Here is a 21,815-nt window from a genome sequence, read left to right on the forward strand (position 1 = left end):
CAATGAAATTCTCTTAAGGGATTGATTTACTCTTAATAAATTATAAGAGACTCTAATTTTTTTATAACCCAAAGTTCAACTTTTATTGCATCTCACTATTTTTTATTTTCTCTCCCTTTTGAAAGGATGCAAAATAGTAACGCTCCCCTTCAACTCATTTGCAGCTCATACAAGTTTTTTTCCTCAAGTTCTATTTGTTGTGGCCTGATGATAACAATGTTCTCTTAAAGGTCTAAAGGAAATGTTTTCTTTCATCATAATATTCTGTGCAGAGCCAAAGGTCTTTTCTTTTCCCTTTTGGTAACTGGCCTAACAGATTTCATGGTTTATCAAACTAATTGCCATTATTATTAAATTTTGGTTTGCTTAGAAAAAAACTGAGATTGAAAAATTTTTCTTAAATTAAGGTTATTACATCCATGTATCTTGCTGTATGTTCTTTTAAAGTTCTTGTGACATGAAGTTACAGGGCTTTGAGTCCTGGGTCTAAAAAGGACACCAAGTTCTGCTAAATCTTAAACACTGACAGGAATTCAAGCCTCATCTTCAGGCCCAGTAGAAGATGCCAATCAAAATGAACTATGTTCCTGAGATGCAGAAATTCAAGTTATTCAACTCCTCAGGGCCCAGGGACTAGCATGGGCATGTGAGATTGTAAGGGCCAGTTTTGAGAGAGGAAATACATTGAGTTTCTCTGTAAATTAACCATTACTGTCAATGGCACACTGACGCAAGACCAGCATGTGGCCCTGTGTCAGATCAACAAGGTTTTCTTGAAGCATTACTGACTCCTTAATAAAGGTTATAAAAGGCTTATGGAAGTTATATGTTATGGTCAATATTAAAATTTTATACATTGCTTATATAAAATTTTGAAAAATGTAATTAGCTTCCTGCTGTTGTTTTAAATTAGGGCTTATTATTTGCAAATTAAGTCTCCTCTCCCAAACAATGAAGACTTTTGCCTTTTTTTTTAAATGCTTGAGTTATCACTTTGGTCAAATCAGTGACCTATTTTACAACGACCTGTGATATCAAGTGTTTTAAACCTTTGATATCTGACAAACTTTCCAAAATCAAATTATAAATTATGTATTTTTCTGTCCTAATCATTTAAGATACTAGGTTTCCTAAAGTCCAAAAATGACATAATTTGGCTTATTTATTATAAAAATTATACAGAAAGCATTGTCAAGTATGAAATTGTGTTTGGTTTCTTTGGACTGTATTTGTATAAATATGTTATTGGTATGTGTTCTAAAATTATGGGAAACTCCTATAATTTTGTTATGACTTAGTGTACATTATCGGTAATAATTGTAATTGTTATATTACATTATTTTGTGCCACAGAGGCAACAAATTTCCTTGTCAATTGTGTCTTTGACTATGGCTCCCCTAAAACTTTTTGTTACCCACAGACAATTGTCTTGTTTTGGTCCTCTTTAGAAGGTGGTTTTATAGCTGGGTATGGTGGCTCACGCCTGTAATCCCAGCACTTTGGGAGGCCGAAGTGGTGGATCATGAGCTCAGGAGTTCAAGACCAGCCTGGCCAAGATGGCTAAACCCTGTTTCTACTAAAACTACAAAGATTAGCTAGGCATGGTGGCAGGTGCCTATAATCTCAGTTACTTGGTAGGCTGAGGCAGGAGAATCACTTGAACTCGGGTAGCAGAGATTGCAGTGAGCCAAGATCACCCCACTGCATTCCAGCCTGAGTGAGATAGTGAGACTGTCTATTAAAAAAAAAAAAAAAAAAAAAAAAAGGTGGTTTTATAATCAGCTATAAAACTCTAAAAGGTACTCTTGAATGCAGGTTTCTGATAACTTTGGAGATTGTGACATCAGAATAGAAGAAAAACTTTCAGGACTCATGGAGATCTGAAGTGTTCATAAATATCAAGCAGAACAGGAATTAACTACATGGACTGAACTTATAGAAGACTGAAGTAATCTTTTTGACTTTTTGCTTAAAACGTTGTTGATCCTTTGTTTTGTTTTTTCAGAGTCAAGGAAACTTTTCTTTTGAGCTATTGACAGCTTTTAACAAGTTATTATACTCCTATGAACAAAATTTGGGGCATATTTGTTTCTCTCTGATTTCTCCAGAATTTGGAAACTATTTGTGAGTATTCTTAACTTATCACAATATAATTATTTGCATAAGTACAATAATAATCTGTTTTTATTTGTAACAGGACACAATTGGAGAAACTGGTTATTCTACCACAGCTTTGACTGGAATGGTGTGCTTTCCTTTAAGGAATTAAACTTGTTTTATGGAGCCAGTAAAAGCCCCTTGGGAAAACTGGCCACATGCCCTGTCTACACAGTCCCTGAACAGGGTTCCTGACCTGTGGTAAGTAAAGAATGTCACTTTCTGACAGGCCCAGGAGCCCCAAGTTTTATCTTGGGACCTCAAGAGGAGAGGAATTCATGCAACTCATAGGTATTTGTTGGTACAAATCCGTGGCAGGGCTCAGCTTTAAACAAGTCTTTTCTGAGATTCCTTCTATGGAACAAAGTTCCATCAAAGCCAATTTAAAAGCCTGTGTAAAAAAATAATTATTCTTGCTGCACTGTATACAAATAATCAGGCCAAGTATAATAAAGGAAATCAGTCCTACCATGATTTGTCTTTAGTAAAAATGAGAAGCTGGAGAGAGAAAAATTATGTTTTAAAAACTATAGTACACCTGTTGTTAGATTCTAGTTTTGCCTAATATTTTTCAATTTTTATTGTTTTCTGTAGTTTGAACCAAATTCTAATTTTTCTTGGCTACAAGTCTTCAAAATAATGTTTTCAATTTTTTCCTTTCTTTTTCCCCATTTTTCCTAATTTTGAGTCATTGAAAGCTAAGCTGTGCTTTCTTAAAGCCATGCAAACTGAAGCTAGACAACTTAAACTTCAGAAGAAAATAACAGCAACCTTATTTACATACATAAGCCACTTTCATACCTGCCTACTGATGTATAAACTTCAGAGTAATGTGGCCTATATCGATTTTTCCAGGACTGTTCTTTTGTCTGTTGTTGTTTTTCTCCCTTCCTCCCCCTATTTTTTCTTCACAGGACATGAGACTTCACAACCTGCTAAAAATGAGCTTTCCTAATAACTTGGGACCTACCCATCTAGAAATACACCATCCTAGCCATGAGAGACCAGATGAAACCTGAGACCAGAGACTCATTTTCTCCTAAAATGCTTTCTCAAAAAATTTTAAAAAGGAAAGGGGTAGAAATGTGAAAGGAAACTATCTTGGGCCCCCAAAATCACTAAGCTAAAGGGAAAAGTCAAGCTGGAAATGGCTTAGGGCAAACCTGCCTCCCATTCTATGCAAAGTCATCCCTCCCTCCGTTCACTGAGATAAATGCATATCTAATTGCCCTCTTTGGAAAAGTGAATCAGAAACTCAAAAAGAATGTTACTATTTGTCTCTTATCTACCCATAACCTGGGGGCCCCCTCCCTGTTTCCAGTTGTCCCACCTTTCCAGACTGAACCAATGTTCATCTTACATATGTTGATTGATGTCTCATGTCTCCCGAAAATGTGTAAAACCAAACTATGCTCTGACCACCTTGGCATAGGTCACCCGGACCTTCTGAGGCTGTGTCATGGACGTGAGTCCTCAACCTTCGCTAAATAAACTTTCTAAATTAACTGAGACCTCTCTCAGATATTTGGGGTTCAAGTTTGCTGTCTCTCTTCACTAGGAAAGTTGTTCCATGAAGGCCAGGATCTCTTTTACTGAGTGATGTATTCCAAGTGCCTGGAGCAATGTCTGGCATATAGAAGGAATTCCATACATGAGTGTTAAATTAATGAACTGGCCTCCTGTGCTCATTCAAGGTGAGAGCTGAGTTTGGCTGAAAATATGTCCCAGGAACTTTCTGCGTAAGCCTGTTATGGCCCCCAGGGCTAACAGTCATCTGCCCAGGCTTGTAAATTTCCCCAAATACTGAGGAAAATCATCCAAAAGTCAGCAAACCCAGGGAAGCTTTCAGTCAGGCTTCCTTTCCGGGGATTCCTCACTCCCTCATCTGCAACAGGCTGGAGTGGACTCACCTGCTGCTGGAATGAGGAAGCTCCGATCCCTGCAGGGGTGGGGCTGGAGGAGGGCTGGGGTGGCTGAAAGGACCTGCATTCTTGCTTAGTCTCTTCTCCGTCTTCCCTTGGGGTGAGCCTCAGAGTGGATCGCAGCTACTAGATGGGGTCTAAGAGGATACAGTCCCTGCTGTGGCCCTGGCTTCCTCTCTCTACCTGACACCCCCCGGGGGGTCCTTGTCTCATTTGATAAGCAAAGAGCTGGGGCTGAGTGGAGGATGGAAGGGGCTCAGCCTACAGATCAATGGTGTCCAGGATCCCCACCCCAAGTGCTGGGTTTTGTCCCCTATGGACCTCCCTCAGCCTCTTCCTCCTCCCATTCTCTCCCATTCCCTCCTTCTTCCCAGCAGCACAGCCCGGAGCAGAGTAAATTTCTGCAAGACAATGTCACACACCCAACGCAGAACCCCAGACCACGGGGCCAAAAGGACCTTGCAGTTCACGTTGACTGAGGCCCAGAGAGAGCACATAACTTGTACGTTCACACAGCTCCTGGGTCAGTGTTAAGGAGAGAGTTGGAAATGGAACCTGGACCTTCCAATTTTTTTTTTTTTTCTTTTCCTTTTTTAGACAGAGTCTTGCTCTGTCGCCCAGGCTGGAGTGCAGTGGAGCAATCTTGGCTCACTGCTACCTCTGCATCCTGGGTTCAAGAGATTCTCCTGCCTCAGCCTTCCAAGTAGCAAGGATTACAGGCCCACACTACCATGCCTGGCTAATTTTAGTATTTTTAATGGAGACGGAGTTTCGCCATGTTGGCCAGGCTGGCCTTGAACTCCTGGCCTCAAGTGATCTGTCCACCTTGGCCTCTCAAGTGCTGGGGTTACAGGTGTGAGCCGCTGCACCCAGCCTGGTTTTAAAGTTCTTTCCAGTTCTGAGATGTTGTGATTCCCTCATGTGGATCCAGCAGGCTTTCTTCTACTCAAGAGCGGCCTTCATCAGCGCTCCTGCCCGGAAATTCCCAAGCTGCCTTGTGTGGTCACCGGCCAGCGGCCATAACTGTCCATGTCCGTGGCACACGGAGGGAGGAAGATTCTCCTCTTGGGCGTTTGGAAATATATTCAGTAACTGCATGTCCCTTCTCATGGCTGAATCTCTAGCTTCTCTGAGTCATCACCCTCCCGCGTCCTCTCTTCCTAGGCCCTGAAACTCAGATGAGCACGCTCACCTTTTCTCTCTTCCCAGCCCTGCGCCTTCAGCCTGGCCAGTGTTCCTGGCTTTGACTGGGATGCAGAATCACAGGATGATGAAGATGGAAGGATGTTAGGAATCAGAGTCTTGTCCCACGCCGGGGAGCTGTCTTTTCTCCCCAGCACTTGAGAATCACAGCGGATGTCAGGGTTCCCACTCACTTACTGAGCACCTAAGATGTATATATTTCTGATGAGCATCAACTGTGTGGCAGGCACTGTGTAAGAGCTTTACTATCGCGTGTCATCCTTACATCGAGCAGCCCATCGAGGTAGGGTTTATCCATTTACAGAGCAGGAGGAGCAGGTTCAGCCTGGCTCTGAAATGTGCCCTCGGAGATAGAGTTAATCATGCCCAGGACCGGGAATGAAGCCGGGGTCTGACTTGAAGCCCCAGCTCCAGGCACGGGAGGGGAGGTGGTGAAACGGGACCCCCTGTGGCCTTCCCAGCACAAGACTGAGGGTCAGCGTCACTGTGGAAGTGATTTGGCCGGGCGCGGTGGCTCAGGCCTGTCATCCCAGCACTTTGGGAGGCCAAGGCGGGCGAATCGCCTGAGGTCAGGAGTTCAAGACAAGCCTGGCCAGCACGGTGAAACCCCGTCTCTACCATAAATACGAAAATTAGCTGGGCGTGGTGGCGGCGCCTGTAATCCCAACTGCTCGGGCGGCTGAGGCAGGAGAATCGCTTGAACCCAGGAGGAAGAGGTTTCAGTGAGCTGAGATCTCACTGCTGTACACTCCAGCCTGGGCGACAGGGCGAGACTCCATCTCAAAAACAAACAAAAAAAAAGCTAGTGATTCCACATCTTCAAATCAAATTTCAGCGGAGTGTTTACTGGGCAAGCAAGGCAGGGGGTCAGCTTGCTGACAGCCTCAACCTGCCAGCCCTCAGCCTGCACATTTGTGTGGCCACATCCTGGCAACTAGCCAGTCACACACCTCGGCAGGAGGCGGCCCCTCCTCCCTGGCTTGAGGAAGCAGGAAAAGGTACCCGTGAGACGGCCAGCAGTTCTGCAGCAGCGGTGGCCGGCTAGGATGGGCTCTCTCTGGGGTCTGGCTCTGCCCCTTTTCTTCTTCTGCTGGGAGGTTGCGGTGTCTGAGATCTCTGCAGGTAAGGAGGCCAGAGGGGCTGGTGGGCCTCCCCCCTCGTGGGGCTCTGGGAGTGAATTTCAGTGTGGGCAAGGGCAGGCTCTCTTGGGTTGGTGACAAGGAACCACAGTGCTACCTGTGAAGTGCCATCGTTGATGATAAAGAGTGTGCGGATGGCGGTGTGTGAGTGTAAGCCTGCCTGGCGCTGCCATGGTGAGAGGTGGCTGAGAGTCTGCCTTTATGAACGTGGAGAGTGAGTGGGGTGGGGAGGTGGGTGCAGGGAGGTGCCAGCTGGCGATCATTGTGCAGAAAGCTGAGGAATGTGGCTCAACAAGATTCGGACTCCTCCAAGTTTATTACCTGGCATGGATTTCCTTCAAAATACAGATTCCGAGTGAAAAGTCCGACTACCACAAACTGCTTGGGAAGGGTGGATGCTGAGAGGCAGGGCTTTTGTGAAAGACGGGAAGGAACCCTGACCTGTCGTTAATAGGAGCTGTGCCAAACTCATCACATACATTAAAAAAGGGGGGGATTTGTTTTATTTTATTTTATTATTATTATTATTATTATTTTTTTTTTTTTTTGAGACGGAGTCTGGCTCTGTCGCCCAGGCTGGAGTGCAGTGGCGCGATCTCGGCTCACTGCAAGCTCCGCCTCCCGGGTTCACGCCATTCTCCTGCCTCAGCCTCCCGAGTAGCTGGGACTACAGGCGCCCACAACCGCGCCCGGCTAATTTTTTGTATTTTTAGTAGAGACGGGGTTTCACCGTGGTCTCGATCTCCTGACCTTGTGATCCGCCCGCCTCGGCCTCCCAAAGCGCTGGGATTACAGGCGTGAGCCACCGTGCCCGGCTTTATTTTATTTTAGAGCAGTTCTAGGTTTGCTCTAAACCTTGAGTGGAGAGGCCGGGTGCAGTGGCTCACACCTGTAATCCCAGCATTTTGGGAGGCCAAGGCGGGCAGATCACCTAAGGTCAGGAGTTTGAGACCAGCCTGACCAACATGGAGAAACCCCGTCCCTACTAAAAATACAAAATTAGCGGGATGTGGTAGCAGCTGCCTGTAATCCCAGCTACTCAGGAGGCTGAGGCAGGAGAACTGCTTGAACCTGGGAGGTGGAGGTTGCAGCGAGCCAAGATCACGCCACTGCACTCCAGCCTGGGCAACAGAGTGAAACTGTTTAAAAAAAAAAACAAAAAAACAAAAAACTTGAGCAGAGAGTATCGAGTTCCCATCCCCACCACTTACAGCCTCCCCCATCATCAACATCCCCCACCAGAGTGGCACGTTTGTTAGGACTGAGGAACCTACTCTGATGCATCATTATCATACATTATATTTTTAACCCTCACAATGGCCCTACAAGTTGACCCTGTTCTGACCACCCCCGACTCCACCGCTTTAAGGATGAGGCCACTGTGCTTCTGGGGATCCAGTGACTCCTCCTCGGAGCCAGGATCTGACTCCACACAGGCCTGAGCACTGCACGCCTCGGCCTCCTGCCTGTGCTCACCGTGGCCTGGTGTGCACATGTCCCGTTAGCTCCACCTTACGGATGCAGAAATGCAGGCTTGGAGCTGAGAGACTTGGCCAGGGTCACAGGGCAGAGAGCAGGTTCTCCAACTCAGGGTCCCCAGTCCACCTGCTTTCCTCTCCACCAGATTGGAAGATGGTACCAGGAGAGCCGCAGTGTTCCAGAGCTCCCGAGGGGCTGGGCCGGGCTTTGCTGTATTTGAGAAGACCCTCCGGACCCAAAAGGCTGTGGGCTTGGGGAGCATGAGGAGGTTTCACAGCAAAACTGACACCCCGGGGCTCCTGGAGAAGCTGGAAAATGTGCCAGGGGAAGTCAGGCTCCAAGGGCACCACTCTGGGCTTCCAGCTGTGTGGGCTGGACCAAGAAGGCTCAGAGAAATGATCTCAGGCCTTGAAGTGGGGAGAATAAACTGTATTATGAAGGCAGAGTAACAGTTCCTGCAAAGTGAGATTTGTGTGTGCAGCTGGGCTGCAATGGACCAGTGGTGGCAGCGGGTGCCCAGGACTCGCCCGCTGCCTGGGGGTGCAGCCCGTACTCCTCACTATAGTCACATCGACTGTGCGTGCTTTCAGGTGGCCGGGGAGAGGACTCCATGGGGGAGGGATGCTTACCTTGTGGGCTTTGGAATATAAGGGTTTTCCCTTTCACCTTCTCCGCTGGTCCTCACCACCTTGGCAAGGCAGGTATTGTGACCCTGTTTTCTCAGGTGAGGACATGGAGGCTGGGAGGGGTCTAGAGACTGGCCGGGCTAGTAGGAGGCCGAGTCATCCGGCCCCAGAGCCAGCAGTGGGCAGCACAGCGGCAGCTGCAACCAAGGAGCTGCCTTGTCATTCCCTGAGGTCCACAGGACAGCCAGTGGGGACCTGGGGCCCCGTCCTGATGCCCTGGGGAGAGGTTCTAGGCCTGTTTGGGGGTCTATGGGCTACTTTTGGACCAGTGGAGCTGGGTAAAGACTATCTCAAACCATGTGCCAGGGGAGGTCAGACTCCAAGAGTGCCACCTTTAGGCTTCTAGCTGTGTGGGCTGGACCAAGAAGGCTCAGAGAAATGAGGGGGTTTGTATTTGATCCTTTTCCTTCCACGACTGGGATTACTACATAAAACACAGGGCATCCAGTTACATTTGAATTTCAGGTAACAATTTTTTTTTTTTTTTTAGTGTAAGTATGTAGCCAATATTGCATGAGAAATATGCTAAAAAGTTATTCAGATAAACTTGCATTTATCTGAAATGCAAGTTCAAATTTAACTGAGTACCCTATATTTTTATTTGCTAAATCTAGAAACCCTCTCCAAGAGGCTCCTTGGCCCACTCCCAGGGAGAGCCCCATCTCCCTGCAGACAGGAGAGGTCCCCCCCCTTCCTCAGGCCAGAAAAGATCTTGCAGTAAACTACTCCAGAGGCTGGGGCAGGAGGATCACTTGAGCCCAGGAATTCGAGACCTGCCTGGGCAACAAAGCAAGATCCTGTCTCTGGGGAAAATATCCTACCGTGGCCTCCCTCGGGGCCCCCGTTCCTCCCACCTCAGGGCCAGTCAAGGGAACAGGCCTCTGCTCTAGGCAGAAGTGCCAGCAGCCGCTCTCTGAAAGGCTAGGTTTTGCCTGAGCTGGCTCCCTGTGTCCTGTGGAAAATGCCTGGCCACAGTTTCTGTGGTTCCCGGGCTCCAACCCTGCAGTTCTCAGCCTCATTCAGGAGGGGCCTTGGCAGGGTGGGGCGCCCTGTTTCCCTTGCCGGAGCCCCAAGGACTCTGCCGGCCCCCTCGCTTTGGCAGCAGCACTGCCCACCCTGTCTCTGGAGGTTCCTCCCTTCGGTCCACCCAGCCACCCCGAAAGGCCTTTCTCATCTTTGAAGGGTTTTGACTTCCGTCGGGAGGTATGTGTTGGATGAGAAAAGTGGCCGGGGAAGGGGACACAGGTTCAGAAAGCTCTGCGAGTCCTGGACGCTGCTCTGCCTTCTTGGCTCGCCCTGGAAGGTGGACGCTGGCCCCACTCATCCCCTGTTAAAGACGCAGGCCGAGAGCCAGCAGATCCCGGGGCTTGCTGGCCCCTAGTGAGTTGTCAGGGCTTCAGAGGACGCCAGTCATGGCAACCCCAGCTCTGTGGCTGCCACATGGGCCTGGGCTTCCCAGGACTGCCTCTTTCTTGTTCGCTTATGTAGATGAAAAAGGAGGTAACAGCACTTCCCCTCCCCACCCTCCTCCCAGAAGTGCCCAGGGTGTAAACGAAATCGCTTGCGTGAAGTCCACTGGAACCCAGGCTCACCAAGTCAATCTTAACCAACACAGGCCCCAGCAGCCGCAGAGCAGACGCTGCGATGACAATGGACGACACAGAAGTGCCCGCTATGATTCCAGCACCAGGCCACGCCGCTCTGGAAACTCGAACTCTGAGTACTGAGACCTCCTGTAGGTCCTTAACCCCAGCCGGCCCCATTCCAGAAGCAGAGACCAGGACTTCCACAGAAACACCTCCCGACCGCACGGTGCTGATCGCCACCTCTGCGGAGACATCCGCCGCCACTGGCAGCCCCGAGGGACCTGGAATGACCACAGCTGAGACCGTCACAGGCAGTGATCCCAAGGAAGCCGTCTTTGACACCCTTCGCACCGATGATAGCTCTGAAGAGGCAAAGACACGCACAACGGACATATTGACATTGGCTCACACCTCCACAGAAGCTAAGGGCCTGGCCTCAGACAGCCGCGCCTCTTCCGACGGCCCCCATCCAGCCATCACCCCCTCATGGTCCCCGGGATCTGACGTCGCTCTCCTCACTGAAGCCCTGGTGACCGTCACCCACATTGAGGTTATCAATTGCAGCATCACAGAAACAGAAACAACGACTTCCAGCATCCCTGGGGCCTCAGACACAGATCACATCCCCACGGAAGGGATGAAGGCCTCGCCCACCTCCAATCCACCAGCTCTGCCTGACTCCACTGATGCAAAACCACACAGCACCGAGGCCACAGCCTCTGCAGAGACCCTGTCCACAGCCGGCACCACAGAGTCAACCGCACCTGATGCCACGGTTGGGACCCCACTCCCCACCAACAGCGCCACAGAAAGAGAAGTGACAGCACCCAGGGCCACGACCCTCAGTGGAACTCTGGCCACAGTTAGCGGGAGTCCCCTGGAAGAAACCTCAGCCCTCTCTGTGGAGACACCAAGTTACGTCAAAGTCTCAGGAGCAGCTCTCGTCTCCACAGAGGCCGGGTCAACAGTGGGCAAAACAGCTTCCTTTGCTGGGGGCTGTGCTTCCTCCTACAGCCCCTCAAAAGCCATTATCAAGAACTTCACCCCTTCAGAGACACCGACTGCCGACGTCACAACCAAGGGGCCCTTCCCCACCAGCAGGGACCCTCTTCCTTCTGTCCCTCCGACTACAGCCAACAGCAGCCGAGGGATGAACAGCACCTTAGCCAAGACCACAGCCTCAGCGAAGACCCCGATGAAGCCCCCAACAGCCACGCCCACCACTGCTCGGACGAGGCCGACCACAGACGTGAGTGCAGGTAAGTGGCTCCTGCTGGTGATCTTTGGGATTTGGGATGCGGAGTTTCCAGGACGTCTCCGCGCTTGAGGAGTGGAGGGGAAGGAAGGATCTGGAGCCTATTCAGAGCCTGCCCCTGATGTTGCCGCTTCGTGATCTTCTAGTGGTTCTTGGCGAAATCAGGAAAAGGCAGATGGAGGGTTGTGTATGGAAAGAGGTGGAGATGGAAGTCTGGAGAAACGGTTTTCAGTCTCAGCTCTGCCTCTAACAACCCGAGTGACCTTGGGCAAGTCCCTCTCCCTCTCCGGGCCTCAGTTTCCCCACCTGTAGTTGGAGAGGGTTGGGATGGGCACCGAAGTCCTGTCCAGCTCTGACCTTCTATGAAGTTCACTGTTGAGCAGCTCTGGAAGCTTCTATTCCAGCCATAGCCACACAGAGGAGCAGCGTGCAGGCATCAGGCCCAAGCTGCTGTTCTCTGACAGGCTGGGACCCCATGAAAGTGGGACACGCTGGATGCATTCCCTGGGATTTATGCCATAGATAGTGACCTAAAATAAATGAATACAGGTACAGGCCGGGAGCGGTGGCTCACGCCTGTAACGCCAGCACTTTGGGAGGCCGAGGAGGGTAAATCACCTGAGGTTAGGAGTTTAAGACCAGCCTGGCCAACATAGTGAAACCCCGTCTCTACTAAAAATTTGAAAATGAACCGGGCGTGGTGGCGCACGCCTGTAATACCAGCTACTCGGGAGGCTGAGGCAGGAGAATCGCTTGAACCCGGGAGGTGGAGGTTGAAGTGAGCCGAGATCACGCCGCTGCACTCCAGCCTGGGTGATGAGAGTGAAACTCCATCTCAAAAACAAACAAACAAACAAATAAATACAGCAAAGTCTTGGGAGTTTAAAGCTACATCTCTGAGGCAACAAACAGGGACTTCTCAGGGGAGAGTTCATTGTCAGAGGCTGCTTGGTCAGTCCAGCTTCTGGCCAGCCTGCAGCCTCCACCTCCACTTGCTGTCACTCTGCCCTTGGGCCTCATCTCTGTGTATCCACAGCTTGCTCCCACCTTTCTGGGGGAGGTGGGAATACAAACATTAATCACAGCCACTCAATAAATAAGGATATTATTGAATATCTTTTGTATTGTAGAAAGGGGTGATATAAACATGTTTCACACCCAGTAAGTGTTGGCCCCCGCTGAACGTTCTCTCTGATGCCAGGCAGTGTGATGCCAGGCAGTGTGATGCCAGGCAGTGCCACCAGCTTCGTGTATGTTATCTCCTCTATTTAACCTTCAAAACAGCCTTAGGAGGTGGGTAACACGACCGCATCTGACAGGGTTAAAGATGGTAGCTAAACTGCCCTGGAAAGAAAAATACCTTTCTTTATTATTGGCTGATTAGCATAAAAAGGTACATCATAAAATGTCTTCCTCCCCGGCTGTACCCCCAGCCAGTTCTCTTCACACGTGTAACCTGTGGGATTGTTTCTTTTCTTTTCTTTTTTTGAGACAGAGTTTTGCTCTTGTTGCCCAGGCTGGAGAGCAATGGTGCAATCTCGGCTCACCGCAATCTCTGCCTCCCGGGTTCAAGTGATTCTCCTGCCTCAGCCGCCCGAGTAGCTGGAATTACAGGCGTGTGCCACCATACTGGCTAATTTTTGTATTTTTAGTAGGGATGGGGTTTCACCATGTTGGCCAGGCTGGTCTTGAACTCCTGACCTCAGGTGATCCGCCCGCCTCGGGCTCCCAAAGTGCTGGGATTACAGGGGTGAGCCACCGCGCCCAAGCTTATTGCCTTAGTTTTACTGACCAGTGAATAAAATTGTGTTTATTGTGGTTTGAACACTTACCATGAGATCTGCGCTCTGAGATGCTGCGATACAGTGTTACCCACGGTACGGTACAGCAGGGCAGGTCGCTGGAACTCACTCATCTTGCATAACTGAAATGTCACCCCCTTGGTCAGCTCCTCCCTGCTTCCCTGTCCTTCAGAAAGCTATTCTTTCTTCGTCCTGTTTTGTTTTACCATCACTTGTTTAGCCAGTTCTGCATGGATGGACTCTTAGGTTGTTTCTAGTGTTTCATTAAGACAAACAGCGCTGCGCAACCTCCACCTCCAGGGCTCAGATGATCCTCCCACTTCAGCCTCCTGAGTAGCTGGAATGACAGGCGTGAGCCACCACACCCAGCTGATTTTTGTATTTTTAGTAGAGACAGGTTTTCTACTATGCTGGCCAGGCTGGTCTCGAACTCCTGACCTCAGGTGATCCACCTGCCTCGCCCTCCCAAAGTACTGGGATTACAGGCGTGAGCCACCGCCCCCAGCCCTGATTTTCATCTTACTGTTCTCCATTTGCAGGTGAAAATGTAGGTTTCCTCCTCCTGCGGCTGAGTGTGGCCTCCCCGGAAGACCTCAGTGACCCCAGAGTGGCAGAGAGGCTGATGCAGCAGGTGAGTGGACACTTTCTGGGCCAGGGGAGTAGAGGAAGGCGTGAGGTTTGCAGGGGCTGCCGGGAAGACCCGCGGGACACGGAATCGCAGCTACCGCACTTGGAAGGGAGTCTCGTTTCTTACAGAGAATTGGGAGCTGCATCGGAGGATCTCTGCCTGGCTTTGCTTCTGCCTGCCTTCTCTGAGTTCTTCGTTTCCTTCTCTGCAGTGTAGACACATGACTGCCCAACCCCCATGACTGCCCAACCCCCAATTTCTTCTGGTCCTTGGAAGCTTGGCCCTGGCCCCTGAGGAGAAGGTCAGTGATATTGATGGGAGGTAGGCAGGACTCTTGGTTGTAAGTGGCAGAAACCCAAGTCAGAGCAGTTTATGAAAAAAAAAAAAAAAAAAGGCAAGGTCTGAGAAACCTAGAAGCATCTCCTCAGCTTCAGTATGGCTGGATCCGGCAACTCAAACGTGATCACGTTTCTCTCCCCGTCTTAGCTCTACTCCCTTCATTCTTCAGAGTCTTTCTTTATATGTATGAAAAGGCAGCTTTGTTAGCCATAGATTCACAAGGCACTTCCCTCTCCCCAACTTTTCTTTTCTTCTCTCTCTCTTTCTTTTTCTTGAGATGAAGTCTCGCTCTGTTGCCCAGGCTGGAGTGCAGTGGTGTGACCTCGACTCACTGCAAGCTCCGCCTCCTGGGTTCACGCCATTCTCCTGCCTCAGCCTCCCCGAGTAGCTGGGACTACAGGCGCCGCCACCACGCCTGGCTAATTTTTTTGTATTTTTTTAGTAGAGACGGGGTTTCACCGTGTTAGCCAGGATGGTCTCGATCTCCTGACCTCATGATCCGCCCGTCTCGGCCTCCCAAAGTGCTGGGATTACAGGTGTGAGCCACCACGCCTGGGCCCCTCTCCCCAAATTTTCATGTCATCCGGGGAAGGGCAGGTCTCCGTGGCCTGCAAGGGCCATCACGACTGACTACCCAATCAGGATCCCATAGAGGAAGGACGAGCCCCGAGAAAACAGGGAGGCTAGACAGAAAAACCCCAGAGATGTACACCCTAGATGAGGACCAAGATTGGGAGGCATTTGTACAAGTTGGGGAAAATTCTCCTGAAGCCCACTGGACAGAACTTCCGATGGTGAAATCCCGGGGCCTGGGCTCTCGGGGAAGGGGGTGGTGTGGCTGAAATCCCGGGGCCTGGGCTCTCGGGGATGCGGATGCTGTGGCTTGTTGGAAGGTTAGGCTGGGTCAGCTCCGTGCAGATTTCACGGGCCTGGCCTCGCTGAGGGGCGGGTGGTTCTCCTGCTGTGCGGTACACAGTAGCAGATGGGGCATGACGGGAAGTATCTAAGCTCTGCTCACAAACGTGACCAGTGAAAACAGGCCTGGTACACAGTCTAACGTGGATTGCCTCTTTGGCAGTGCCCTTGTCAGTACCCGAAGCTTGCATTTAGCACCTCTCACAGTCAATGGGGGCCGTACCACTTAAAAGTGGCTCAGGCTTATTGTCATCCCTTGCAAGGGTAAACCTGGCAGAGATGCTGGCTGGGGGTCTTATGCCAGGTGTAGAGTTCATAGCCGGGCTGGACAGGTGAAGTGATTGCCCTTTGCAGAGGGAAGCAAGATACGTCTGTGGAGAGTGGGATCCTTTGTTGCAGGCGAAAGAAAACCTCTGTCTGTCATAAGTAAAAGGGGGATTTGTTGGCAGGTCCCAGAGTGCATAGAATCAAAGCAATGCCAGGACAGCAGGCTCGGAACATAGGCAGGAGGACCCCCAGGGGAGTGCGGGGGCTCTGGGGGCCAGACAGTGGGACCACGCTGGCTGGGACACGGTCCCTCTTGCTGGTGAGTCACTACTGGACGCTGCCACAGCCGACGGGCGTCATGCGGCCTGCGCACACGTTCACACGGGTTCTCGCTGCCTTTTTGTCTCGCTGGACTTTTTGCTACAGAGCCAAAGTCCTGAGTAGGAACATTTGATAGGCCGAGCTTAGCCCTTGTGCTCCCGTGAGTCCACAGCCAGGTGCCAGGGGATGGGAAGAAGGGATATCTGCATCCTTGGAGTTCTCTTAGTGGCAGCGAGGCCCATCAAGACTCCCACCGCAAGGAGTTCCCTAAACATAGCACGGAGATTCGACCCCCAATGGCCAAATAAATGACAAATGCCCCTGGCACGTGACAATCAAAGTAGCGAGTGTGAATCCTTGTGGAAGAGGGAAGCCAGTTGTTTATGTTTTGTTTTGTTTTGTTTTGTTTTCTGAGACTGTGTCTCGCTCTGTTGCCCAGGCTGGTGTGATCTTGGCTCACTGCAACCTCCACCTCCCAGGTTCAAGACATTCTCCTGCCTCCGCCTCCCGAGTAGCTGGGATTACAAGCCCGCGCCAGCAAACCGGCTAATTTTTATATGTTTAGTAGAGACAGGGTTTCAGGTTTCACCATCTTGGCCAGGCCAGTCTCGAACTCTTGACCTTGTGATCCACTCACCTCAGCCTCCCAAAGTGCTGGGATTACAGGCATGAGTCATTGCGCCTGGCTGGAAAGCCAGTTTTGTTTTTTTCTTTTTCTCTCTCTCTCTTTCTCTTTCTTTCTCTTTCTCTTTCTCTTCTTTTTCCTGAGACAGATTCTCACTCTGTTGTTCAGAGTGCAATGGAGTGCAATGGCGCGATCTCGGCTCACTGCAACCTCCGCCTCCCAGGTTCAAGCAATTCTCCTGCCTCAGTCTCCTGAGTACCTGGGACTACAGGCACCCGCCACCACTCCCGGCTGATTTTTGTATTTTTAGTAGAGACGGGGTTTCTCCATGTTGGTCAGGTTGGTCTTGAACTCCTGACATCAAATGACCCACCCGCCTCAGCTTCCCAAAGCACTGGGATTATTGGCGTGAGCCACCGCATCTAGCCAGGAAGCCAGTTTTGAGTCTCAGGTCTGCGCTCCCAAACCGGAAATGATTTCAGGAATCGGAAAGAAACTGGGTGATCAGGAGCAGGTCGGGCAGCTGAGGCGCAGGCACCAGGCCCTGTAGGGTTGGGCGTCAGTTCTCGTCCGGGGACAGCCACAGTTTGGGCTCAGGAATTAGACAATGAGCTTCGGAACCAGCTAGATCTGGGTGTGAATTCTAGTTCCCAACTGTGTGGTCTTGGATAAGTTATTCTATGCGACTTTGATCCCTTATAAAATGAGGATCATAACACCTGCTTTATAAGGTTTCTGTGAGGTTTAGATGACATAATGTGTGTGAAGCACCAGCCTGTGTCCGGCATGTAAGGGGTCCAGGAAGGGTTGCCGTCCATCACATGCACTCTGCCCCACTGTCCCTTCCTGTCCTCTGCCTATGGCGAGCTCATGGGTCAGAGGGGCTGAAAGGACCACCTGGCTCCCTTGTTCTCCAGCTCCGCCAGGAACTCCACGCCCACGCGCCTCACTTCCAGGTCTCCTTACTGCGCATCAGGAGAGGCTAACAGACATCAGCTGCAGCCAGGCCTGTCCTGTATGCCGAAAGAAGGTGCTGCCCATGGCCTGGGCCCCCACCAACAGACTGCAGCTGCATTACTGTGCTGAGAGGTACCAAGAAGTTTCCTGTGAAGGTCAGCCGGTCCAAGCCCCTGACCCCAGATGTGGCAACAGGACCTCGCTCACAGCCACCGGAGCATATATGTGGGGAGGGGCTTCACCTGTTCCCAGAGGTGTCCTTGGACTCACCTTGGCACATGTTCTGTTTCAGTAAACAGAGACCTGATCAGCCATCTGTGTGCTTCCATCCTGCATTAAAATTCACTCAGCGTGGTCCAGAGGTTGTCTATTGATCTGTATGCTTTTGCCGTTTTTACGGTAGAGGGATTGTGGATATTCTCACTGCACCTCCTCCTTCCACTCCCCCAGGTCTTGGTTTGCACTTTGATGATAGCATTTACTGAGACGGGCCTGGAGCCTGTTGAACAGGGCGCTATGGCAGGGCAGGGGCCACCTTTGTTCATCTCAGTATCTCCTGAACTAGCAGAGCGTCTGGCCTGCGGTGGGATCACAGAGAATGTGGAATTGACCTAAATTTAAATTTCAAGTTCTGGACACAAGCCTCAATTATTCTTCTTATATGTTATAACTTACATGCTATTATTTTTTTAAAAATTAATATGGTTTACTTTTTATTATAAAAGTAAAACTTGGTCAGGCACACTGGCTCATGCCTGTAATACCAGCACTTTGGGAGGCTGGAGTGGGTGGATCACTTGAGCTCAGGGGTTTGAGACTGGCCTGAACAACATGGCAAAGCCCTGTCTCTACGAAAAATACAAAAGTTAGCTGGGTGTAATTGTGGACACCTGTATTCCCAGGTACTCGTGAGGCTGAGGTGGGAGGATCACTTGAACCCGGGAGACAGAGGTTGCCGTCAGCTGAGATCACACCTCTGCACTGCAACCTGGGTGACAAGGTGAGACCCTGTCTCCAAAAAGTAAATGAATAAAAATAAATAAAATGAAAGTGGCTGGGTGCAGCGGCTTGTGCCTGTAATCCCAGCACTTTGGGAGGCCGAGGCAGGCGGATCACGAGGTCAGGAGTTTGAGACCAACCTGGCCAGCATGGTGAAACTCTGTCTCTACAAAAAACACAGAAATTAGCTGGATGTCGTGGCAGGGGCCTGTAATCCTAGCTACTCGGGAGGCTGAGGCAGGAGAATTGCTTGAACCTGAGAAGCAGAGGTTGCAGTGACCCAGGATCCCGCCGCTGCACTCCAGCCTGGGTGAAAGGGCAAGACTCTGTCTCATAAATAAATAAATAGATAAATAAATAAATTTAAAATAAAAGTAAAACTTGTTTATGATTTCAAAATTTTGAAAAATTCCAAAGACCAAGCAAAGTAAGAAGTGGGAAGAGGAGAAAGAAAACATGTCCTATAATCCCACCTCTTAGATACAACGATTTATTTTTTAAAATAGAGACAGGGTCTCACTCTCACCCAAACTGCAGTGCAGTGGTGCGACCATGGCACACTGCAGCCTTAACCTCCCAGGCTCCAGTGATCCTCCCATCTTAGCCTCCTGAGGAGCTGGGACCACAGATGCGCCACCACACCTGGCTAATTTTTGTACTTTTTTTGTAAAGAAGGGGCTTTACCATGTTGACCAGGTTGGTCTCGATCTCCTGAGCTCAAGCAATCCTCCTGTCTCAGACTCACAAAGTGCTGGGATTACAGGCATGAGCCCCTGTGCCCAGCCTTATATACAGATACAGCTATTATTATTAGTGTTTTTCTAAAATCGAAGTTCTGATCTCTTCCTCTGGACCTGCCCCACCTGCATCTTCCCCATCTCAGTTAATGTCAATTGCATCCTTCAGTTGCTCAAGCCGAAATCCTCGGCACTGTTCTTTATTCCTCTCTCTCACATGTTGCACCAGGAAATTCTGCTGGCTCTACTGCCATCAAACTGTGCCCAGAATCTGGCCCCTCCTCAGCATCTCCAGTGCTACCACCAAGATGGTCCACGATGCCGTCATCTCTCACCTGCACTACTACGGGTCTTCCTGTTTCCAGCTCTGCCCCCACCCCAGTCTAGTCCCAATATGTCAGCCAGGGCTGTCTTTTTACAACATAAGGCAGACCACACCACTTCCTTGCTCCAATCCTCCCATTTCACTTAGAAGAAAAGCAGAGTTCTGACAACGGCTACAAAGCCATACAGAACCTGCGCCCCTCCCCTGCCTCCTTAATTTGCACCACAGCCACACTGACGTCTTTCTTGTCCCTTGAATGCACTGGGCCTGCTCTTGCCTTGGGACCTTTCTGTGCATTGCTCAGTCTGCTCCTCCTCTGCATATCCACTTGGCTAACCCTCTACCTCCACCTTCACATCCCTTCTCAGCAAGGTCTGCCATGACCATGCTGCTTAAAAATTCAGTCTCCCCTTCTGTACTTTGATGTACTTTACAGTGCTGATCACAGTTGAACATCATACGTATTTTATTTGTTTTCTTTATTATCTGTGTCCCCCAACTAGAATGAAAGGTTTTGCCCTTTACGGTTTCCCTAGTGCCAAGAACAGTACCTGGCACATGCCGGGGGCTCAGAAAACATTCGTTAGATGAATGAAGGAAACAAGGAGACAAGGTTGACATTGCTGTGAGCAAGGGGAGTGTGAGCGTTTGACGGATCCCTTCCATTTCTGGAGTGGGGCAGAATGAGTTTCATAAAGTAGCTTGGACAAAAATAATTCGCTCATCTTGGCAAATATGTTGAGCACCTGCCTCAGAAGATAGACTGAGCTACGTGCCGTGGAGGATTCAAACCTGTCTCTTCTCCCAGGGATCGAAGTTAGACATGTACAGAAATAATAAATTGAAAGAACTTATTTATACCGCATATAGCAACAACAGGATGCACTTAAATATAGAGAACTCTTACAGAGCAAGAAAAAAAAAAAAAAGGCGAACACACCAGTAGAAAAATGGATAAAGGGCAACAGGTAGTTCACAAAAGAAGAAATACAAATGTCCTCTCCTCCCACCACCACCCCCGCAATGAAAAAGAACGTGTGATTTCACTAACAAAAACAGGTCCATTAATACAGTGAGAAATTGCTTGTTGCATGTCTGTACTGATCCATACTAGGTGCTGGGCAAACGGGCGTTCTCAAACACTCCTAGGAGGAAAGAAATTGGTACAGCCTTTCTGGAGGACAATTTAACTGATTTATTTAAAGCCTGAAAAATGTACACACTTTAACTCAGCAGTTTCGTGACTGATTTATCTTAAGGAAGTAATTAAGAATCCGTGCCTAATTTTTATAACAACTAATAGATGAAAAAGACAAAATGAAACACAAATAACCTAAAATCTCCCTATGTAACAGTTTGCTTACACACTATAGTGTTATTTTTTGCAAGCTACAGAAGCGTTGTTGAAACATGTATTAAGATGGAAAAAAGTTCATGAAATATTATTTTATCTTCTCTTATTTTCTAAAAGTGGAACTAAAAAAAATTTTTTTAACTCCAAGCTACCTTTTATACCATCTCAGAGCCTTCCTCTCCCAAATCAAAGCTACTCCTGTTCCTACCTCCGGGATGAAATCCCCACCTTGGTATGCAAGGGTCTTCATGATACGGCCTCAGCCAACTACCTTAGCTCCAGGTGGCGGCCCCATCTTCCATATCCTGTGCTCCTTGCACAGGGAGCAGCTCGCTAACCCCAGGCACACCTGCTTCCATCTGGAGTGTCTGCACTTCATGATTCTTCCCCTGGTCCCTTTGCCTGGAAAACTCCTATTCATTCCTCAAAGCCCAGTTCAGGTGGCACCTCTCCATGACTTCGTCAGATTCCCTACAGAGGTGCTGATTTTCTGGTCTCTTTACTTGTGTTTCTGTTATAACACTTAACATGCTGTACAATAATGTGCTTATTTTATTTACAAGTTTGTTACATTGTAGGTGCTCTAGGACAAGCAGTCAGTAGTATTCACCTCTGTCATCACAGAAGCTAGCATGGAGCCCTCCACCTGAGGGCACTGATGTGTTTGCAGAGTGACTGGGACAATGGTGGGCCACATAAGCAAATGGCCCTGAAACTTTCAGTGGGCTCTGAAAGTTAAGAAAATGGCATTCGGTATTGAAGTCACACAAAATGTAAATTTAATGATATAATTGTTCTGAAGCTGCACTATAATTAGGCATGAATGGAGAGCAGTTGACAAAAATGACAACAGCACCACTGTTATATAAACCCAATTCTTAAATAGTTGTTCTTCTCTTGCTTTGTACTTCCTCAAATTGGTGATACCTAATACAGGGGCTCATGTAATATTAATTACTACATATGAGGACACATGTACACACATATATGTACATGACATATATGTACATATAATGTTGATTATTGTTATTTTTGGAAGTAAAAAAAATGTAAAATTTGACTAGTTTAAAAAATCTGTAAAATATGGGATACACAAATCAGAGGCTGGGTGCGGTGGCT

General features: G+C 49.1%; 1 protein-coding gene across 3 annotated transcripts; it reads left to right on the plus strand.

The window, feature by feature from the left end:
• Positions 1-6,288: 6,288 nt before the first annotated feature.
• On the plus strand, positions 6,289-18,326 carry MUC20 (mucin 20, cell surface associated). 3 transcript variants are annotated; one of them, XM_065539613.2, is made up of 4 exons: positions 6,289-6,404; positions 10,202-11,431; positions 13,769-13,860; positions 18,184-18,326. In XM_065539613.2, the coding sequence occupies exons 1-4, from the start codon at positions 6,329-6,331 to the stop codon at positions 18,283-18,285; spliced, it is 1,500 nt and encodes a 499-aa protein (XP_065395685.1). In that variant the 5' UTR covers positions 6,289-6,328; the 3' UTR covers positions 18,286-18,326. The 3 variants fall into 3 exon arrangements, with proteins under 3 accessions (XP_065395685.1, XP_005545305.3, XP_065395686.1); XM_005545248.5 differs by lacking the exon at positions 18,184-18,326 and adding an exon at positions 17,242-17,593; XM_065539614.2 differs by lacking the exon at positions 18,184-18,326 and adding an exon at positions 13,986-14,136.
• The last annotated feature ends 3,489 nt before the right edge of the window (positions 18,327-21,815 follow it).

Source organism: Macaca fascicularis, chromosome 2, assembly GCF_037993035.2.
Source record: "Macaca fascicularis isolate 582-1 chromosome 2, T2T-MFA8v1.1".
In the NCBI taxonomy this organism is placed as follows: Eukaryota; Metazoa; Chordata; class Mammalia; order Primates; family Cercopithecidae; genus Macaca; species Macaca fascicularis.

Coding starts and splice junctions, on each gene's coding strand:
- MUC20 (XM_065539613.2), top strand. CDS start 6,329: ATGGGCTCTCTCTGGGGTCTGGCTCTGCCCCTTTTCTTCTTCTGCTGG. Junction 6,405..10,201: donor GGTGTCTGAGATCTCTGCAG/GTAAGGAGGCCA, acceptor TAACCAACACAG/GCCCCAGCAGCCGCAGAGCA. Junction 13,861..18,183: donor CAGAGAGGCTGATGCAGCAG/GTGAGTGGACAC, acceptor CTGTATTCCCAG/GTACTCGTGAGGCTGAGGTG.